This window comes from Onychostoma macrolepis, chromosome 10 (assembly GCF_012432095.1).
Source record: "Onychostoma macrolepis isolate SWU-2019 chromosome 10, ASM1243209v1, whole genome shotgun sequence".
In the NCBI taxonomy this organism is placed as follows: domain Eukaryota; kingdom Metazoa; phylum Chordata; class Actinopteri; order Cypriniformes; family Cyprinidae; genus Onychostoma; species Onychostoma macrolepis.
The window spans coordinates 11,688,610-11,711,705 of NC_081164.1; the positions used below are offsets into that span (position 1 = coordinate 11,688,610).

At 38.9% G+C, this 23,096-nt stretch overlaps 1 protein-coding gene across 1 annotated transcript; it reads right to left on the reverse strand.

Annotated features, from left to right (window-relative positions):
- Positions 1–14,750: 14,750 nt before the first annotated feature.
- On the reverse strand, positions 14,751–21,879 carry ufm1 (ubiquitin-fold modifier 1). The gene is made up of 6 exons (XM_058790186.1): positions 21,784–21,879; positions 21,627–21,683; positions 20,541–20,598; positions 18,720–18,759; positions 18,122–18,154; positions 14,751–16,051 (listed from the first exon to the last, which is right to left on the reverse strand). Coding segments are annotated over exons 1-6 (288 nt in total). The 5' UTR covers positions 21,786–21,879; the 3' UTR covers positions 14,751–15,953.
- Positions 21,880–23,096: the final 1,217 nt, after the last annotated feature.

Here is a 23,096-nt window from a genome sequence, read left to right on the forward strand (position 1 = left end):
CCTTGAAAAGTCTGCAGTGCTGCAAAAAGTGGAGCACTTAAAAACAAAGAAAAGAGACAAAATGTGCCAATGTTTAAACTGATGTTTAAAATATAAGCATTTTAGGTATTAAATTATGCAATCATGCCTTGAGCTGTCCAATGACACAACACACACAACGAGTGACAAAAACATTTATTTGTTTGATATCTTATAAGTTTTTTTTACAGTGCATTTAATTTTTAGACAGACATGACATCATCTACATGTGAGAAAAAAGGCAGCACACTCATATTAAAGTTTACAGCTGTTGAACGCCCATTCTCAGGTTCCTTCTGTTGTCCTGTGGTGACCCTCTGTCATCTATGACTGCAGACTGAGAAAAGTTCAGAATTACAATGAAAAATAGTACACACGACCCAAACACATTTTAAAATGCCCACTTGTCAGACAGTCTTACTGAATGAGTCCCGAATCAAACCAATTTAAAACCAGACATTAGATTTCAAAATCTGCATTTTTTATCTTCAATTAAATCGAAGTACATTTGTGACATTAACCATGTGATCTTGTGCTGGTGTTCAAATTATGCTGGATAACATGATCATCAGGTTCTTCACAAAATTTGTCAACTTCATTTATCTCTCGCATATAGTACAGATGAACACAGGTAAGATTATTAAAGACACATATTACCCACAATCCTCCTGGTATCTAAAAGAAAAGATATCTGGAACACTCTCTTGGTACTAGGCCTACAATAACAAAATATTTTCTAGGTTTTGTCCCCCCAATGGATCTGAAAGAAGCTATATCACAGTTAAAAATATCTTGTTGAAGTTAAAGGAGCATCTTTCCACTTTACAAACCAGTAAAACATCATCTAAAGGATTTGTGAGAGAGTATCAGAACATTACAATGTGTTTTCGGAAAGGTTGCTTGTTCCTCTTGAGAATTGTTGCCATTTCTGTCACAGATGCTTGAAGGGAAGGGAAATATTCTCAAGCCAGTACTCAGGTGTTGTCTAAATGTTTGTTTAACATTAGATGTTTTCCAGCTAAAGACATGAGGATGGTGGGGGAGATGTTACTCACCTTTAGAGATTTAGCTTCAAATTAGAACTTTGTTTGGAGCTAAATGACCATTTTTGAAACAACTGCCCTGCTGATGGCGTTGGGCTCAAGTCAGACGAGAAATGTATTTGCTCTGAGGAATAACAGCTGCTATTCTAAAAAATAAATTATCTTTCCAACTGCTATAAATTGGCATATAAAAAAACAAAATTACATAATTAAAATGATAAACACAGGCCTATAAATGAACATTTTTGCCACATATGAAATAGCATGTATTGGTAAATCATAATTATGATTTAAAAAAGGCAAGTCTTAATCATAAGAAAACAAATCTAAATTATGTCATAATTATTACATAAGTCAAAATTACAAGATAAAAGTCACACTTATGAGATGCTAGGTTAGGCTATAATTATCATATTTAGCATCAAACATACTTTTTATGGAAGACCATTTCTGCCACATGAGAAAAAGAAAAAATTTGGTAAATCATAATTTTTACATAAAAGTCATAATTATGAGATAACACGTCATAGATATGACATTAAACGTCATAATTATGGCATACAGTGTAAGCTGAAATTACAAGATAAGAAGTCACAAATATGACATTCTAGGTCATAATTAGCATATTCAGCGTTATACATGCTTTTTATGAAAGGCCATTTCTTCCACATGTGAAAACAAGTGGGGGGAATCATGCTTAAAAGACATAATTATGACATAAAAGTCTAAATTATGATATAAAAGTAATAATTATCAGATAAAAAGTCGAAATTATGATATAAAAAGTCATTGTTGGCTTAATATGAAGTATCATATAAAGGCCTATGAGCTTCATCAATCCTATGTAAGCCTTTATATGATTGGCTGCTTCTTATGCCTTGTCTTTAATGGAAAATGTCAAAAAGAGGATGCTTAAATTTAAGCATAATTTCACATATTTTTATTTTTTTTATTTTATTTTTATGTTTTTTACATTTTCTTTAAATCACTTTTTTTTTGCTGAAAAACAAACAAACAATTTCATGGAAGATAATTGAACACAACACATGAAATAGAACGCATGGAGAAATATGGCAAAACTCTAGAAGTTATTAAGAGGGTTCGCATTTTTGGGAGGAAATATATGCAGATATTCCATACAAAGCACTGACATTTTAGGCTAATTCTGTATTAGTGCTGATGGCAGGAGTGGGGGGAGGAGTAATTAGTATAATTAATAAATTGTTACCCTTTTTGTAAATGTCACACACCGTGGTAAATATTTACATATCTTTCTCAGACATTCCGGAACAACTCTCATTAGTGCCTCATTTGCACTTTACTCTGTGTATTGTACTCTGCAACTAAATGTGCACGAGCGCTTGTTAACTGACTGATATCGTTATTTCAACGACCGCTGTTGAGGTTCAAGAACAAACTACCAACCCAAGCCCTTTCCTGTCACTGTTAAAAAGTAAGTTTCATATTTAATATACAGTCAAAAAGCACATACGAGTCAGTGAGATGTAACATAGTCTACAGCGGTGTGTCACCTGCTGTTATTACCGAGGCTAATTTTCAAAAGTAAACCGCAAGAGAGAGAAAACTCTCATACTCCGGCTTGTTTGAGAGATTAATTGAGTGTTACATAAAGGGTTCTGATTGTAGGGGTTGAGAAGTACAGACCTCATCAGCTCTATGGCAGTTATAATTAGGCATCATTACAGCTTCATGGCAAATGTCCAAATCCTCGTGCAATAAGGTGGATGATCCAGAAGAGGGCACTGTTGTATTATTGTCCAACCTTCACTAATGATCCAAAGAATAGAATAGTAATGTTTCAGCTGATTACAGCATCGATCCAAACAATAGCAGACTTTCAAGGGATACAGTGTCAGGTTGAAATTGAAAGAATAAGCTTTCAAGAATAAGCTCACAAGAGTGGAGAAGAATCAAAGAAGGTGAAGGACTGAAACAAATGTTTGTCTTTCGCGTATGTTCAGGCCCTGTCGGCGAAAGGTCGTTTGGATTTCCATTAGAAGCCTGTAATCTAAAATGAGATCTAATGCAGGCCCTGTGGAGGGTGGATGGGTTGATGCACTGGTATCAGGAGAGGCCACAGGCGAAGATCTGCTCAACCAGAAAGGACCGTGCCACATCAGAGGGCTAATAGTTTCTAATATCACTATCTGAGAGAATGAAATACAGTTTTTAGGTCAGACCCTCACACTGAATCTGACTGTGGTGATTGAGAGAGAATCCAGCCTCCAGCTCCAAAGTTTTTTGAATTGACTCAGTGTGAGAAGGTCAGACCTGCAAATTTAAAGTCATGATGGAGGAGGAAAGAATTATTATGGACTGCAGTATAGTTCATTATATTCCTTGGGTTATGTCAAACACTAACATGTAAGATAAGAAGGAAAATGTTTGTGATTTACCTAAAATTATGCATGAAATTTGATCTTAACAGCCAAGTCAAACAAATATGAAGCCTGTCTAAACAAACAACATCCACAAATGTAATCAATCATTTATTTAATCAATAAATGGTATAAACACTCAGGTTGGGAAAAAGTATGTGAACCCTGGATTTAATAAATTGGTTACCGTAACGGTGATAACCTCCCTCAAGTGTTTCTTGTAGTTATTTGGTATATTTTTGATATATATGATAATCATTTCAATATTTATAGTGTAATTTTTTCCCCAAAAAATATGACTGCCCTGCAGTTGTTCTGCCATTTCCGCAACACAAAACTATTTATTTATTTATTCGGTTGTTTATATATTTATTTATTTGTTTGTTTATTTACACTGTCAGTAAAAAAATCCTTCACATCAATATTCTTATGGAGTGAAAATTATTCATATGCATTTTTCAAAAAATTATAACTATGACCACTTCCACAACACAAAAGAAATCTCTTTAAATTATTTTATTTATTTTTATTTTTTTGGTGTTAACAAAAAGCCTGAGATTAAAAAAAAAAAAAAAAAACGATGTATGAAGAAAAAGAAAAATCAAGGTAAATATCACTACATAATATCAAAGAATATTTTTATTGCGCATCATTTCTAATCAAGCTTTTATTGCTAATAATCATAATACATGATTTGAAAGCTGACAATTACACTATTGTGGAAATATTTTAATTTTAGAAAAAAAATTACAATTGTTACAGGCTATAATGTGCTTAAATAGGCTCAATTCAACTACACCTCTTCACTGCAATCCCATAATTCATAGATATAAGTGCAATATATATATGCAAAATAATTGGCTTTAGTTATTCTAATTAAAAAGTTAATCTGACATGGAAAAAGTGCTGTTTAATTTTCAAGCACACCAAATAATGCCATTCTGAAAATTGCCAGCAACAAGCCTCAATCAGATTTATTATGAGCCCTTTTGACTTTCTAATCAAAGATCACACGCAATATTAACAACAGCTAAACACTCAAATGAATTCCTGGCTCGGAGCACCGAGAGGATCAAACCGAGCAAACACGCTCGCAAATCACTACACGAGCCATAATCGAATCTTTCTGTACATAGACAAAGTACTTCAGCTGGATTGCATCTGTGGTTTCCAAAATGCTTTTATGGACAGTAATACATCAGCGGTGGCGGAGTGAGATGGTCATTAATGAGGCTGACAAAAGCAGTGTACAAACTGACCGCTCTAATCTGGCTCTCTGGAGAGCTCTGCTGCTGCTTTCTACAGCCAGATTTCAACCTCTGTGCAGCCACTAAAGAAAATAGACTGTTATAATTGGTGCCGCCACATCATACTTTTCCTGTCCAAAGTAATGGGAAGAAAGCAAGGAAGGAGGAGTGGCGTGAGAAAGAGAGAGAGAGAGGGGATTGAGGTTAATTATAGGCCACATGCTGTAGATGGAGGGCCTTATCGATGCCGTGGAGTGACATAATGCTGCTTTCATAAGTGTTTGCCTGCTGTTTGTATGCTTGCACTAATCTGGTTCTTCAAATGTGAGATATCAAATTACACTTTTATGAAGGGATGATTAGGTTGAAATGCTTGTAACATTTGGTAAACAATAGTGAATTGAAACTTACACTGGATTAGATGAGTTCTGAGGATTTTAGCTCTCATTATTCAAGATGCTTTTGTATCAGATTCCAGCTTAATCGTGTTTGTTGATTGAATTATCATGAATTGCATTTATGAAACCTTGTTTGGATGTTTTGTTCTGATGAGGGTACCAACACTAACAAAATATGTTCTAAGAATGTCTTGCTAATGTTCCCATTAAGTTATGAAAACGTTTTTAACGAATGTCCTCTAAATTAACAAGTGTTAAGGTTTGTTAATCAAATAGCCTATTATATGATTAAAACTATAATCTAAACAAATAAACTTAAGCAGTTTTATTATTCATAGTGTGAAAATGTTTTACATAAACTTCTCTAAAAAATAAATAAATAAAAATGATCCAATGTCCAACTAAAATTTTTCAGAATACAGTCCATGAACAATGTACAAATAACGTTTTTGCTGATGATTTTAGAACATTATTAAAAACCAGATACCTTTGAATGAATGTTCTATTAAAGTTTATTAATCAATTATAACATGATTAAAACTATGATAATCTAAACAAATAGATATATAAGCAAATCATAATTTATACTGTAAAAAATTATTTACATGAATTGAAAAAATATATATATTGTCCGATGTCTAACTGCAATGTTTCATAAAAACATTGTTTCATGAAAACATTGTTGAAGACCATATAACTTTGAACAAACGCTCTTATTTCTTATTTAACTCTTAGTTATTACGATTAAAACCATGATGATCTAAATCATTATCTTTAAAATTTCAGTAAAAATAATTTAAAAAAAAATAAAAAGCTATGACTGGTGTATAAATAATGTTTTTGTGCTAACATTTTGAGAACTTTATTAAAAACCAGACAACACTGAACAAACTTTATTTTAACATTATGGGAAGATGTTTGTTCGTAACTCATGAAAGAACCTTGCCAGAATCTTCGGAGAAATCCAAACCAGCGCCATCACCAGGCACCTTGGCTCAGGAGAAAACAAATATTATGGTCTGTGCATGTCTATAACTTTCTCAGACACACACACACACATTTCTATTCCTTTAGAGACATTTTACGACTCAGGAGCTTTATCATCACTTGAACTGTCTGCGGCTTTTCATTTTCTTCAAGCATGCCCTGACGCTCACTGTGTCATTAGCCTCGAGCTGCATGTGCTTTTCATGCTGATCTATGACCGACCTTCTGAAGGTGTTTCCATGTTATGTTAATGCCTGTTGCTTTTCTGTTCCGTAGTCCATTTGTCACTGGGACTACAGCAGTACTCTACTGCTTACGAAAGCCAGATATTAGATTTTTTTGTTGAAAAATTAGTGTCACATTTCAAATGAATTCGGATTTCAAGTCATGATGGAATGAAATTGAGATTCCTAACAAGATGCCTTTTCATAGCTAATAGTGTGCAATAACCAAAAACACATTTTCACAACTTATTACACTGAATCAACATTTCTTCGCATGTTGGAATTGCATGTTTGCGTGTGCCGCTGCTAATGCCCTGTTCAGTCATCCTGTCACATCAAGTCTAAAATGAAACTGAAGCCGAGCTTTAAGAAGGCGCAGCCTCGTGCCTGCATGACATTTCATCTAATATAATTTAAAGCAGGGCAAGACACCTCTAGAATACCAAACAAAAATTTAAGAGAGGTGCAAGGGTGAGGGGCTGAGCTTGTATCCAAGGATGACCTCTCCAGTATTATGCCACAATATGCTGAATGGGCTGAGAATGTTTTTTTTAAAAGATATAGAAGAATAGAAACAACATTTTCCACCTCCCTACCCTTAACCCCCGAGTTATACAAACAAAGCCCCTAAATACATAATTATAGAGTGTATGCCAATTATGTACAAAATAAACTTTGAATCAGAGTTCAGAAACAAAAAATAAATAAATAAAATCACCCATTTACATTGTACACATTTACATCAGCAAATAAAATGAGCTGAGAAAATTTAAGATAATTCCAAGATAAATGTAAGGTGTTTTCTAGAAAATTTAGTTGTAGCATGTATGAAGGTAGGCCATGCTACAATATGCAGGAGTATTTGAAATAAAACAAACAAAACCAAACAAACAATAATTAACTGAATCAAGCATTTTCAATTTGAGCCCACTGGCTGCGGCTCTCTTCAACCCGCCAGCCGCAGCTCACTCAAGCCTGCCGGCCGATCCTCTGTCAAGTTCGTGGGCCACCACTCGCTCAAGCCCACCGGCCACTCCAATGTCAAGCCCGCTGGCTGCGGCTCACTTCAACTCCAAAGTTTGCTCCAGTGTCCTGATCAAGAGTCCAGTGCAGGCTCCAGCCCCTGACCAGAGTCAAGTCATGTCCCCTGAAGTATTGTCCACAGGAACATTTTTAATCAGTCTTGTCTTGTCTGTTGGGGTTCCTCAGGGGGTGGCTAATAGAGCTCCGCCATGGCTCCCTGGACTATCCATCCGCCATGGTGTCTTGAACTCCCTGATCTGCCATGGCCTCCCGAGCTTCCTGTTCCGCCAGGGTCTTCCAGATCGGGTCCCGCTCTGAAGCCCAGCCATCCCTGTCTGTGTGTGTAACCTGTCCTGAGGGGCCTCCAGGGTGCCCACCCCCCCTTCTGGGAGGGGGAGGTAATGTCAAGCTTGTGTTGTTTTTTTTGTCCATGTGTTCCATGTTCTAGTTTTTCTCATGCTTCCTTATGCCCTTATTTGGTTGTTCCAGTTCTTGTTTAGTTAACTGATTATTCCTCGTTTAGTTTCATTGATTTATCCCGTGCACCTGTGTTTGTTAATCATCCTGTGTTCAGTTCTGGTTGGTCGGGTCTACTTGTTACTGTCACGGTTCATAGATTCAATGTCTCTCTCTAGTCTCGTGCTTTGTTGTTTACATGTGTGTGAGTGGGTGTGTCCGGATCGTTACCGTTGATCAGTATCCAGCTGCGATCACTCTTCATCACCAGCTGCCACTCATCTCACCTCCTATAAATACTTACCACCTTCTCATCTCCTTTGTCAGATCGTTTTATGAGGTCAATGTTGTCTGAGCCTGTTTCCGTGCCTCGTGTCCCGTCTTCAGTTCCTGTGTTCCGGTTTCACGTCTTGTTGGATCGTCTATGTGTCTGGTTCCCGTCATCCGTCATCAGAGCACGCTGCACTTCATCCATCACGCCACGCCTGACCATCAAAGTCCCTGTGCCACCGCCTGCATCACCCGGATCTATCACCTTCCATTTTGACTTTCAATAAACAGTTTTACTTGCAAATTGTATCCTCGTTCTTGACGTAACAGAACGATCTGACCAAGAATGGATACAGCAAGTACATCAGCGCCAACCATGGAGGACTGTTTGAGTAACAGCATGGCTCGTTTGGACATTCAAGAAAAAATTTACACGATACTGGTCGCTGTTCAGGCGTTAGTGGCGCAGGTGTCCGAGCTCACCCAGCAGATCCAACAGCTACGAGTTCCCACTGCGCCGCCAACACCGGCCGCTCCGCCCACACCATCGGAGAGCCCATCCCAGTCGGAGCCACGCCTACCAGCCCCAGAGCCCTATTCAGGTGATCCAAAATTTTGCAGAGCCTTTCTAACCCGGTGTTCCATGCATTTTTCTCTCCAACCCAAGACTTTCCAGACCGAGCGATCCAAAGTCGCTTTTGTACTCACCCTCCTGACTGGGAAAGCGGCGTTATGGGGAACAGCGGTGTGGGAGAATGAAGATCCGTGCTGCGTCTCGTTCCAGGAGCTCTCCGCTGAGATGAGAAGAGTCTTCGACCGGGCGGTCGGCGGAAGAGAAGCTGCAAGAATGCTGGCTGGTTTACGTCAAGGAGAGAGATCAGTGTCAGACTTTTCTATAGAGTTCCGGACCCTAGCAGCGGAGAGCAAATGGAACGAGGAGGCGCAGTGGGACATGTTCCTGCATGGGCTGGCTGACCGCGTCCAGAGAGAGATCTATGCTTTGGACCTGCCTCAATCCTCAATGAACTCATTGCTTTAGCCCTCAGAGTTGATGCTCGACTAGCTCGAGTGGGAGGTCACGCTACAAGTAGATGCCCTCTGGCAGGTGCCGAGGGTCCACGATTTGGAGGCGGGGACGCGGTCAGTCCCGTCAACGATCACGAGCCCATGCAGGTGGGTCGAGCTCGGCTTTCCCGGGAGGAGAGGGAAAGGCGGAGGTCCCAGGGCCTTTGCCTATACTGTGGAGGGGCCGGACACTATGCTTACAACTGTCCGGTAAAAGGCCAAGCCCGATAGTAAGTGTGAGGCTACTGTCGGGTGGGATCTCCGCTGAGAAGACCTCATCAACATCTACCCTTCTCCCGGTAAGACTGAGATGGTCAACACTCACTCACGACTGTCAAGCACTCTTGGACTCCGGGGCAGAAGGTAATTTCATGGACCACTCATTCGCACGCCAATTCAAGATTCCCTCAAACCCCTCACACATCAGATTGCTGTACACGCACTTAATGGACAAGAACTTCCCACCATCACTTGTGCCACAGAAGACATCACCCTCATCACATCAGGCAACCACACTGAGATCATCTCTTTCTATATCCTGGACACTCCCCTTGCACCCATTGTCCTTGGTCACCCCTGGCTCACCCGTCACAACCCTAAAGTGGACTGGCAGCTCAAGTCTGTGTCTTCGTGGAGTAATCAGTGTCATAAGTCTTGTCTACTGTCTGCCTGTCCGTCTGTTTCTGTCCCTGTGTTGCAGGAGGAGACACTGGATCTGTCTAACGTGCCCGGAGTACCTGGACCTGAAGGAGGTGTTCAGTAAGTCTCGGCTGCTTCTCTCCCTCCGCATCGTCCCTATGACTGTGCCATAGATTTATTACCAGGTACGGCTCCGCCCAAGGGCAAGTTATATTCACTCTCGACACCAGAGAGGGAGGCTATGGAGAAATATATTTCTGATTCTCTAGCAACTGGGTTCATTCGCCCTTCCTCTTCTCCAGCGGGGGCGGGGGTTTTTTTTGTGGGGAAGAAGGACGGATCTCTGCGACCTTGTATTGACTACCGAGGGTTGAACAACATCACGGTAAAGAATACTTATCCTTTGCCGTTGATGTCTTCAGCCTTCGAGAGGTTGCAAGGAGCGTCCATCTTCACGAAATTAGATTTACGTAATGCTTATCATTTGGTCCGCATCAGGGAGGGATGAGTGGAAGACCGCGTTTAACACCCCAGAGGACACTTTGAATACTTGGTTATGCCTTCGGGCTTTCCAATAGTCCAGCGGTCTTCCAGGCACTCGTCAATGACGTGCTGCGAGATATGATAGATCAGTTCATTTATGTCTACCTGGACGATATACTGATTTTTTCTTCTCTCCAGGAACACGTGCAGCACGTCCGACGAGTGCTTCAGAGGTTGCTAGAGAATGGGCTTTTTGTCAAGGCGGAGAAATGCGATTTTCATGCACAGTCTGTTCCATTCCTAGGGTACATCGTGTCGGTTGAGGGAATGCGCATGGATCCTGAGAAGATCAAGGCTGTGGTAGAGTGGCCAAGTCCAGAGTCTCGTAAGGCCCTACTGAGATTTCTGGGGTTCGCCAATTTCTACCGGCGTTTTATTCGCAACTTCAGCCAACTAGCCGCGCCTCTGACCGCCTTGACCTCCCCCAGAACGACGTTCAGGTGGTCAGACGCAGCCGAGGCTGCGTTTGCCAAACTGAAGGGTTGCTTCATTTCAGCCCCCATTCTGACAACCCCTGATTCATCACGTCAGTTCGTGGTGGAGGTCGATGCATCAGAGGTGGGGGTAGGAGCAGTGTTATCCCAGCGCTCTCTCAGACGACAAGATGCATCCTTGCGCGTTTTGTCTCATCGCTCATCTCCTGCCGAACGCAATTATGACATTGGGAACAGAGAGTTGTTGGCAGTCAAGTTAGCATTGGAGGAGTGGCGGCACTGGTTAGAAGGGTCGGGGGTACCTTTTATCGTTTGGACCGATCACAAGAACTTAGAATACATTCGGACGGCTAAAAGATTGAACTCCAGGCAGGCTCGGTGGGCACTTTTTTCGGTCGTTCGATTTTACCCTCTCGCATCGCCCGGGTTCTAAAAACATCAAACCCGATTCTTTATCGCGCATTTTTGATCGTTCCGAACGCCCGTCTACTCCGAGTGCATTTTACCGAGACTTTATTCATCTCCACACTTGTATGGGAGGTCGAATCGAAGGTCAAGAAGGCCTTAGAAGGGGTAACGCCTCGGTCGGTTGCCCACCGAATCGCTTATTTGTGCCTGAGGGTCTGAGGTCCAGCGTCATTCAGTGGGGGCATTCTTCCAATGTGGCTTGTCATCCAGGAGTTACTCGCACTAGATTTTTAGTCAAGCAACGATTCTGGTGGCCTCTCATGGCTCGTGACATTCACAATTTTGTTTTGGCTTGCTCAGTTTGTGCCACTGGTAAGACTTCCAATCGACCCCCAGATGGGTTACTCCAACCGCTGCCGGTCCCTTCGAGACCCTGGTCCCACATCGCCTAGATTTTGTTACCGCCTCCCCCTCTCAGGGTCACACGGTAGTTTTGACCGTGGTGGACCGGTTCTCGAAGGCGGCTCATTTCATTCCCTTGCCCAAATTACCCTCAGCCAAGGAGACAGCGATGATTGTCATTGACCACGTCTTTCGGTTACATGGCCTCCCGACGGACGTGGTCTCTGACAGAGGACCCCAATTTGTGTCCAAATTTTGGCGAGAATTTTGTAAGCTTCTGGGGCGACTGTCAGTCTGTCCTCAGGGTTCCACCCCAGAGCAATGGCCAAACTGAGAGAGCCAACCAGGATTTGGAAAGAACGTTACGATGTTTGGTCTCCAAGAATCCTTCCTCATGGAGTCAACAACTTTCTATGGTGGAGTACGCCCACAACACGTTGCCAGTGTCATCTACGGGCCTATCTCCGTTTGAGTGTAGCGAGGGTACCAGCCACCAATTTTTCCTAGTCTGGATTCCGGTCGCGGTCCCCTCCGCTCACGCCTTCGTCCAGAGGTGTCATCGCACATGGACTAGAGCCCGTGAGACTCTACTCCAGGTGGGGTTGCGCACAAGGCCAAAGCCGATCGCCACCGGTCTAGGCCTCCCGTATCGTCGCTGGTCAAAAGTGTGGCTTTCTACCAAGAACATTCCTCTCCGCTCCGTGTCTAATAAACTTGCTCCCAAATTCATTGGCCCATTTACTGTCACCAAGATCATTAGTCCGGTGGCAGTCCGCCTCAACCTGCCTCCAGTGTACAGGAGGATTCACCCGTCTTTCATGTATCCAAAATTAAACCCGTATTCCATTCTCGTATTAATCCGCCAACACGGTTCCTCCCCGCGCGACTCGTAGATGGAGAACCCACTTATTCGGTCAATCGTGTGCTGGACTCAAGGCGGAGGGGACGCGGATTCCAGTACTTGGTGGACTGGGAAGGTTACGGTCCAGAGGAGAGAAGTTGGGTACCTGCTAGAGACATTCTGGATCACTCCCTTATCGACGATTACAATCGACAGGTAGGTTCTGGGAACGCCATGAGGCGTTCCTAGGGGAGGGGTACTGTCACGGTTCATAGATCCAATGTCTCTCTCTAGTCTCGTGCTTTGTTGTTTACATGTGTGTGAGTGGGTGTGTCCGGATCGTTACCGTTGATCAGTATCCAGCTGCGATCACTCTTCATCACCAGCTGCCACTCATCTCACCTCCTATAAATACTTACCACCTTCTCATCTCCTTTGTCAGATCGTTTTATGAGGTCAATGTTGTCTGAGCCTGTTTCCGTGCCTCGTGTCCCGTCTTCAGTTCCTGTGTTCCGGTTTCACGTCTTGTTGGATCGTCTATGTGTCTGGTTCCCGTCATCCGTCATCAGAGCACGCTGCACTTCATCCATCACGCCACGTCTGACCATCAAAGTCCCTGTGCCACCGCCTGCATCACCCGGATCTATCACCTTCCATTTTGACTTTCAATAAACAGTTTTACTTGCAAATTGTATCCTCGTTCTTGACGTAACAGTTACATTCCCTGTGTTTCGTCATTGAAGACAGTTTAAGTTATTTCATGCCTCCTGCGTTCTCCTTGCTTCCACGTTACGTGACAGTTTGATTGTTTGTTTGTTTTTGGCTTTGATTTTTGTTTGTTTTTTAATGAATTTGAATGAATTGAATGTTTGTTTTTGGCTTTCTTTTGATTCTTGTTTTATTTTGTTTTGTTTAATCTTTGAGGTTTTTTTGGGGAGGGGTTATTTTTTACTTTGCTTTAATTTTTATCTTGTGTTTTGCTTTGCATTTTTGTTTCTGGCTTTACTTTGATAATTGTTTTGTGTTGTTTCTAGCATTACTCTGATGTAACTTTTTAGATTTTTGTTTTGAGGGTTTTATTTTCGACTTTATTTCGATTTTTGTTTTGTGCTTGGCTTTATTTTGCTTTGATTGTTATCGTGGCTTTAGTGTACCTCCAGTTTACCGTTTATGCGGAAAGAATTTTTGCCAATTATGGTGACAAATGAAGTCAAAACATTATGATGCAGTGACAAAAAAGGCAGTTCTTTGATATTCCCTGAACCTTGTTATACAAAGGACACAGATAATTCATTTTTGTGCCTGAAAAAATGATCATCATAAAACCACATTCTTTCAAAAGCCAAACCAATTTTCTGCTGTATACTCGCAAAGCTAGTATTTCCTTTGCTTGAAAAAATATTGCAAATTAATTACTTCAGTGAACACTGGAAAAAGAATCTACTGCTTGAATGTGCAAGCTACATCTAAATTCATGCCACATATCTTTTCATCTAAATACATGTGGACAACATTCAGCCACTGAGGAGGTGGGGGGAAAAATGACTTATTTTACAACAGCAATTCAGAGTGGTGGCCTTTCTGTGAGTGTTCAATCTCTCACGAACCTCACAGAAATATTCGATTAGGAGTTTCTATAGAAATATGAGAAAAAAAAACATGTATGTGTTTTTGCAGGTACATAAAACGGTTGTACAATCACAAGACCCCATATTGTACAGCTGTTTCATAGGCTTAGCTGGCTTTTATCTGTAACATCAAAAGGCTTAAAAGGGGTCATGAACTGCCTTTTTATTACTTTGTACTGTTCTCTGAGGTCCACTTATAATGTTAAAGATTTTTACATCAAAAAACTTTAGAGGATAATTAGAAGTAATAGGCTATTTTTGGTCCTTTTTTGACCCCCCTCATCAGAATGCATAGTACAATGACCTCTTATATGTCAAAAGATCAACGGAATTTTGATCTCAATTCATGACCCCTTTAAAGCTCTAATAGAAAGGTTGCCAGATAATGCCCTATTTAAACCCCTCAAATCACACAATCACATCCACGACACCTATATACAAAATATCTAACATAAATATTCAACAGTTCTGTCATTTGCTTGCTTAAGAACGCTTCTTACAGATGGCAGAGGATTGAATTTATGCAAATAGCAAAATCACTGCATGTCTTTCTACCTCTTTGAACCATAAAGGAGACTTCTGAAGCCTGTCTTATCCACTGAAAGCTTTGAAACACGGTTTATGTTTACATACATTAAATTAAGTGAACAAATTGAAAAGACAAAACATCCTAAGTAGCAGAATTACAAGCTGAACATATTCAACAAAAACAGGCACTATACAGATCGGTATTCAATGCTTTCTTTAATGTTTATGACAAGACTACTTCAAGTGTATTTGTAACTTTTTTACTTCTAAATTTGACATTTGTCACACTGGCAAGCCCTTTCACTTTCGTAAAAGCACAATTTCTTCCACGGCTAATGAACAAACCGCATCATTTCCTGCCAAATGAGGCTAGAGGCAAGAGATGCCTTTTCAAATGTGAGCCAGAGTAACATGTCTGCGTTTGAATAATGTAGGCCTTGCTGTATTTATAATGCACTTCTCCCCTTTTCCCAGTAATGAGTGGCATGGAAAGGGCACAGCATGCCTGCTCTTTTATTGAAACAAATGAAAGATCCATTATCACACTGAATAGTCAGACCCTTCTCCTCCTCCACCTTTCTCCTTCTCCTCCTCCTCCGCCTAACAGTAATGTAAGGGAAGGAGGGTAAGTGGAGGGTGTAAAAGCAAAGGTAGAGCCTGTCATTCATTAGCCTGATGTACTATTCAAGCCAAGCCATGATTTGAAGCCTTAATGAAAAGGCACGCCGACTTGAGTGACCAGGAAAGTTACAGAAAGCGACTTTTGAGACATCAAATTGGTTTATGTAACATTTCATTACAACTATGGGAAGGGTTATTTTGTAAATAATTTTTTTACATAGTAAGTATATTATGAAATGCATATTTTATTATCTTATTTAGAGCTTCTTTAATCATACTGTTTTATAGTTTTGTTTAACTACACAACTGCAGGAGTTTCATCACATAGGCACTGTCATTATCTGCCTGCAATAACAGCTCAAAACAACCATTAATGAAACAAAATATGAAGAAAAAAAGCCAAAACATGATGTTTTCCATTCATTTGACTTTTCTTCTTAAAATGGAAAATGAGAATCATATTTTTCAAAGGTATTTAAACATCTAATTGGACTTTAAGTAAATATTATGTACTTAAGACATGTAAAATGCTTTATGAACATTAAGTGTGTGATCTTAAAAAAGAGAGCTGGAATTTTTTGGTGAAAGATCAAAGATAAATACCTAGTGGTTTGAAATTTGGGAGCACAACAAATCGTCAACATCCTGCGAGTGTAAATCTTTGAGAAGGGGGCTGTGACGGCAGCTCGGTGAGATTTGTGAGGTCCTCTGACAGATTTGGAGCCGCAGCAGTGCCCATGAGAGTTGACACCTCAGGGCCGAACAATAAATAAGCATGTTCATTGTCTGTGACAGAAAAGCACTAGATAGTCACATCCTCCGACCCGATCTCTTGGAATGATTCGTAGCTCCGAGCCATGTTTCAGGAACACATTTCCTGTAGAATCAGAGAGATATAAAATATTATGTACAGTATATGACACACGATTACAGCTAAAACTATAAATAAAGGTCTGTTCAATGGTTGATTGGTACAGCTTGGTTTTCCTCATCAAAATTCATGAAATCATACTAAAGCACTTGAATATAAGCAACAAACTGTGACTTACTCAGTTCCCTCTGATATAAGTAACTCACTCAGCGCATAAAGCAAAATCTATTCAGGTGTCTTGTGCTATATTTAGTATGTGATTGTATAACTTGCAGAGCTGAAGGTACATGTTTCTATAGTACACACACACTGCATATTCGGGTCAGGCTAGACATGTTGCTACTATAAAACTAATGAATCACAGCTCATTTGACATTTAGGTCTAAACCCATGTCATGTATGAAAAATTACAGGCGTTGAATGACAAGTAAAGCAGGATGGAAAACATCTGTAAAGAAACATTTAGTCAGGGGAATAAAATCACAACAACGGGAAATTGTATAATTGAAGCACATTATCAAGATTCATTAGCTAATATGTGAAATTAATTTACTGTACATGCAAAGTCTATTGATGGAGTCTCAGCCAATCATTCAATCTTTCTTATTTTCAATAACTGTTTTTTTTTTTTTAACATGGTTTCCAGGGTTATGAAAAACCCTTATCCTTAATCCTTAAAGGAATACTCCACCCCAAAATGAAAATTTGGTCATTAATCACTTACCACCATGTCGTTCCAAACCCGTAAAATCTTTGTTCATCTTCGGAACACAATTTAAGATATTTTGGATGAAAACCGGGAGGTTTGTGACTGTCCCATTGACTGCCAAGTAATTAACACTGTCAAGGCACAGAAAAGTATGAAAAACATCGTCAGGATAGTCCATCAGCGGTTCAATCTGAATTTTATGAAGCGACGAGAATACTTTTTGTACGTAAAGAGAATAAAAAATAACAACATTTATTCAACAATTCGTCTCCTTTGTGTCTCTCTGTATCAGCGTAGCGCCATTTTGGAGAGCATCCGATGGACACAAAGTGCGTATTCTCTGTCATCAGTAACGCATGGATACGCTGTTTCCATTCAAATCAAAGCATAAATAAACGTACAATACGTATCCATGCATTACTGATGACAGAATAGCGTACGCACTTTGCGTCCATCGGTTGCTCTCCAAAATGGCGCTACGCTGACACAGAGAGGAGACAAATTGTTGAATGAAAGTCGTTATTTTTATTTTCTTTGCGTACAAAAAGTATTCTCGTCGCTTAATAAAATTCAGATTTAACCACTGATGGCTGATGGACTATTTTGACGATGTTTTTTTTAATACTTTTCTGTGCCTTGACAGTGTAATTTACTAGAAAATTTACTAAAAAAAACGAAGCTTTTACGGGTTTGGAATGACATGGGGGTAAGTGATTAATGACAAAATTTTCATTTTGGGATGGAGTATCCCTTTAATACAAGAATGGAAGAGTCTTGTAAATGCATTGGATAATGGATTACAGAGATAGACCGTTCCAGCATTAAGTGACAAGTAAAGTAGGATGGAAAACATCTGTAAAGAAATATTTAGTCAAGGGAATAAACTCACAGCAATGGGGGATGGTATAATTGAAGCACATCATCAATATTCATAAGGTAATATGTGAAATTCACATGCAAAGCCTATTGAAGGAGTCTCAGGAAATCATTCGATCTCTCAAAAGGTCCCCAGGCAGATAAACATGAACAATATGAGGCAGTAAACAGAAGGATCCATTCATTTGCATGCCTGTGATTATGAAGGATAGGCAGGAAAATCGCAGCCATGCAAGAAAACAGTGAGAGCAAGATGAGGTATAATTTCTTAAGATGGCTATGAGAAAAGGCAGGGAAAAGGAAGCTTAAAAAACATTGAAGGTGGATTGAAGCACCAATAAACTAAACAAAAATAACACAAATATCACTATTTCCAGTCCTGTGTGACATCTGGATATATCTAAATAATTTACGGCTGACAGAATGACATTTATTACAGCCAGATGCCACTGCAGAGAGCAGCCCTGATCGAGTGAAGGAGCGTCACAGACCTGCTGTCTGCGCCGGGTTGATTCCGATGCCATCTACACAAATAATAAATCACAAACAACATCAGCATCAGCATCACAATGTGAGTACATACGCAAAACAATCATTATTAAAGACAATCAATGAATAAGACAGATGGCCAAGAGCAGAGAAACCCTTGACGTGCTAAAACGCTGAACAATCACAATCTCATTTACAATATCTGTCCTGTGTTGTGAGTGGCGAGTTATGTCTTCATTCCGTTTATAATTTGTTTAATAATTACTCATAACGCAGCATAGCCCCTGCAGTCTCCCTCTATAACTATAAAATGACACAACAGCTCATTCTGAGTGAATTCATTACATGTAGGATTCAGCAGATGTTTGTCTGATTCACGAAAAACAACCAGTTTGTAATTTGAGCTACAGTGGTAAAGTAAAATAATACAAAAAAAATTTACAAGATATTTTTTCATTTTTTGGAAAAAGCTCCCATGGCTTGGGAAATCCTGATTTTAGTTTATTTTAGTTTAATTAGTCAAAAAAGGTGAGAACCTCTGGTTTAAAGATTTGACCAAATATGAGCATTATGATGATTATATTAATATCAATAACTTACCGTTTGTAATGATGGCACTGGTGGCTGCTGGCACTTTAAACTTTAAATGCAAGAATAAAAAGAAAACAAGTTTTATTGTTCAATCCATCAACAACTTATGCTGACAGCCAAATACATCTCATAAACAGCCCTGCACAGTCCCTCTGTCAGGCAAGGATAAGAAAATATCAACTTGAGTCTGTGTTTGCGTCAGGTGATTTAAAGAGTCTGTCCTACAGAACAGAAGCCTTCAAACGTGTGAGGAAAGAGCTCTCTGGGCTGAGCTTAGAAGAAACTGTCACTGTCACAAAGAGCCACTGAAAGGCAAATTCATTCTGAAGGGGCTTTGAAAAACTTGCCGGGTGACCTGAAGGCATTTCTACACCCTTGAACTGCATAAAACCGATGGAGAGCAAGCAGTCAGGCTAGTGGCAGAATTAGTGATCAGCAAATCAAATGTATAACTGTTTATATTGCACAAGCATGCATATTTAATTAATTCACTACAGATTTTTGTTGGAGTTTATTCAGTTTCTAACTCCGCTTTGCCTATCTTTTGTCAGGAGGAAAAGAGACAATAAAAACAATGAAAGATCACATAAGCATAACCTGAAGCGGGAATACAAAAATTGTTTTTGAGAGGGTGAAAAAAAGCTGAAAATAAGCCTGTGCATTTTTAAAAAGGCACTTTATCATTCTTTCTGGCTTCCACTTGATGCATTACACCTTCTTATTATGAGGTTGTCAGATTTGGCATTTCATTATGTAAAAAAAGAAGCGACGACCCGAGCTAATCTGCAACATCATCCTGCCATGCCGTAGGTCTGCGTGCCTTGAATACAGCTGTGAAACAGACCAAACAGCCCACCTCAAATCAAGAGGGCTCTGTCAAATTTGACAAATTTGTTTTTGTTTTTTTTTCCATTAATGTATCAGCTTTATATTAGACTTTACTTTTTCCAGTTTAAATAGTTGGTCTATACTCTTTGCCAATGCAAGATTTCAAAAATCAAGTGACCAATGCTGATACAGCAAAATAGAACAAAATCAAATATATTGAATATATCTAGATATAATTTAATGGCTATTAATGGATATTAAAATACTGATAATGCATTGTTGTTATCTAACAAATAACAATAATATACATATTTTTTTACAGTAATTTAAAATCATATTAAATTACATTGGTTACTACTAAAGCTTCACGATATATCAAATTAATACATCATATTAAAAAATAAACAACAGCCTATTAGCCGATCTCTAATGTGAATGCCATTTTTTTAATTTAAACAATAAAAATGTCTAAAATCAGGTCTTAAATAATCAGATTGATTATCAGCAAAACTTATTATTATTCCCATTAATCATATCCTTGTAGTTAAACTAACATTGGCTCTAGTTTCATTGAGACTGTTAGCCAAATGTATTATAAGATTCTGGATTGATCCTGATCTGATTTTTACAAGAGAGGCTGTGGACACAAAGATAAATCTCAGTGTGTTTCAAATGAGACTAAAATCATTACCTACTCAAAAGGACACACTATTATTGCTATAGGATACTATTGAGCTAAAGTTCACATCATGATATATGCTATGATCCATGCCAATTTAATAAATGATTGCACAGAATTGAGCCAATTACGGACAGAGAGTCAGTAATTCTCCAATCATTGAAGAGAATTACTATCATCATATATATTTTTTAAACTATCGTCAGTCAGAAGCACAATGGCAATAGTGCTACATTTCAGCAGATCTCTCAAAAATACATTTTCAAATGAGGTTACAATAAGACTATGAACACTCATTAAGAACAGAAGATGAATCAACTTACCTCCTCTGCTGCAAATTTCAAAACTGCCGTGAATGGCGTGCTCTCAGGTACACTTAATCTGAAATATAATTATTCCAATGAATGGTGCAACAGTAAACACACACAAATATTGAGAACTACCCTGTGTAGAAAAGATTAGTGAATGTGTGTTGTCCAGAAACAAAGCACAAAAAATCTTGCTGCCTAATTCTGGTTTAAACCAGAGCGCATTAAGAAATATTATGCTTTTTCAAATGATTCTCTGGTCATCTTAACCAGCCACTCAATGAGATCAAAGACATTTGCAAAAACTTGGCATGTGAAAAATCATCCACAATGGCTGGCAACAATCAGCACTGCAGGTGCTCGGAGACGAGCAGGTAAATCAGCCTGTTTGAATGGCCCTTGACAAGACCACTCTCACCCACACAGCATGTGTGTCTGCCCATCCATCAGACACAGTATGACATCCATAGATTACCCTGACCATAGCACTACTTTAGTGATTGCAATCAATATAGCAGACAGAAGAACACTTTTTCTTTTTCTTTTTTTTTTTTTATGCACTGGTCAATTATGAGGTTTTTGGCTATTTTTCTTCCATAACATGTCATGCTTCTTTCAGATTAGGGGAAAGAAAATACAAAATATAGGTTTAATACAAAACAAATCTCTTTATGTACTATGATTACTCAACATGGGAAGTACGGTGATATCTAGAAGTTAAACTGTTCAACCTATTTTATCTAGGCTTAAAGTACCGTCTTACATTTCTCTGTTGACAGCTGTGCTAAAACTAAATATTAATACTGGAGTGGCAGTTTAATTCCCCAGCCAGGCCGTTATTTTATAAATTACTCACTTAACAAAATAATAATAATAATAATAATAATAATAATAATAATAATAATAATAATAATAATAAATGTATAAATTCCGAAGAGGGGGAAAAAAATATTTATCTATTCAAACTCAAGAGCTGGGGCACATATTAAAACACGCTCCTATCCGAATGAATAAAATCAATCAAATCATGGCTAATGAATCCGTTAAAACATGAATATTAATGTTTAGTTTTTGTCATGTGTTGAATGATGTGTCACTCACACTTTATATGGTAACCGAGGGTCCGACGTCAGCGTGATTTTAAACGTTACTTTCGACCTAACACAGAGAGAGACACATATTCACAGAGATTATTTATAGATACGATACTTTATATCGCTCAAATAAAGTGTTGTTTTATGATAAATGGTATACTTACATTATTCTGGTCTGTATGACAGGACCTCACACTGTTTACACGCGGAACCGGAAGCAGCAAGGACCCGCTGTAACACGTCATCTGTTCGATGGACCCCTCTTTTCCGTCTTTTGTTATTTTTCCCTTTTTTAATCTTCTAATGTTAGACTTAATCGATTGAATCGTATTTATGTATTTTATAGAATTTAAAAAATATGAAGAGCAGATAAAGCAGAAAGTGCTGCGGCTTGTACATTTCAGTCAGGCAAGTTTCAAGCTGACTGGAAGTGGGTTTTACCGTAAAGTGTGTTCTTAATGCACCTCAGCTTTTAAGAGCATGTAAAATGAAGGGAAACGCTGATGCGTTTTTATATACAGCAGCCCGAAAATTATTTTGACGCTTTAGTCATACTTAAAATGTGTAAATACTTATTCCATTGCTGTAACAACTGTTAAAAGAAGTGGTATGCTACCTGCTGACAAATTATGCGGAACATTTTCTCTATCATAACTTCATATGATTGCCTTTAACGGCTGGTCTAAATGTTATAATGGATAGGAAATCAGTTCCTTTTATCGTTTGAAATTTACCAAACATATTTTTGTGAAATGTATTGAGTTTAAAGTGTGCTTGTGTTAGATTATTTTTTTTATAGGCCTATTAAATTATTCCCACAAATATGAAACAAATAATTCTTCTTCTTCAGTGAAACCTTGTGATTAAAACATGATTACAATTTTTTAGATAATAATTGATCAAACATGTCTAATAAGTCTCATGACAAAATCAGTGTTGTTTGATCCTGTAATTTGTGCTTTAGAAAAAAAAATGATGGAATTTAGAATACTTTTTAAAGCCATATTTAGATTGAATTTTAAAATAATTATCATTGTACTTTATCGTTCAGAAACGTTTAACATCATTTATAAATAAAGAGGTACCGGAATAGAAGCACAAGCTATAACTGAAAACACACAGCTTTTTTTTCTTACCCATTGCTGTATATGTTGTGAAAGTTAATTCACAGTCACTCTGGGAGACGTGGTGTTGTATTTGACACTTTTTATATAGAAAAAAAAACTGCGTTATTTTATTGGCAGAAGTTCAGAGGACTCGGTAAAGTTTTTTTTTCATGTTTTATATCTCCAATGCAGAAGGCTGAACCAATGAGCCACAGATTCAAAATAAGCCAGAATACCCAGGATCAGTGTAGCAACACAGATGGAAATAGGCCTATATAGGAAATAGATGGTAATACGCACATCATTTTTCATATGCAAAAAGCCCACTTAGGCTCAATTAGGAATCAGGGGAGGACTGGTGTTGGAACAAT

Bases quoted from the DNA above. Each gene is read 5' to 3' on its own strand.
- ufm1 (XM_058790186.1), bottom strand. The intron at 18,155-18,719 runs GTAAGTTATTGA...TTATTTGTGTAG, and splicing joins CAGTGCCATCATTACAAACG to ATGGCATCGGAATCAACCCG. The intron at 16,052-18,121 runs GTCTGTGACGCT...CTGATTCTACAG, and splicing joins CAACCCGGCGCAGACAGCAG to GAAATGTGTTCCTGAAACAT.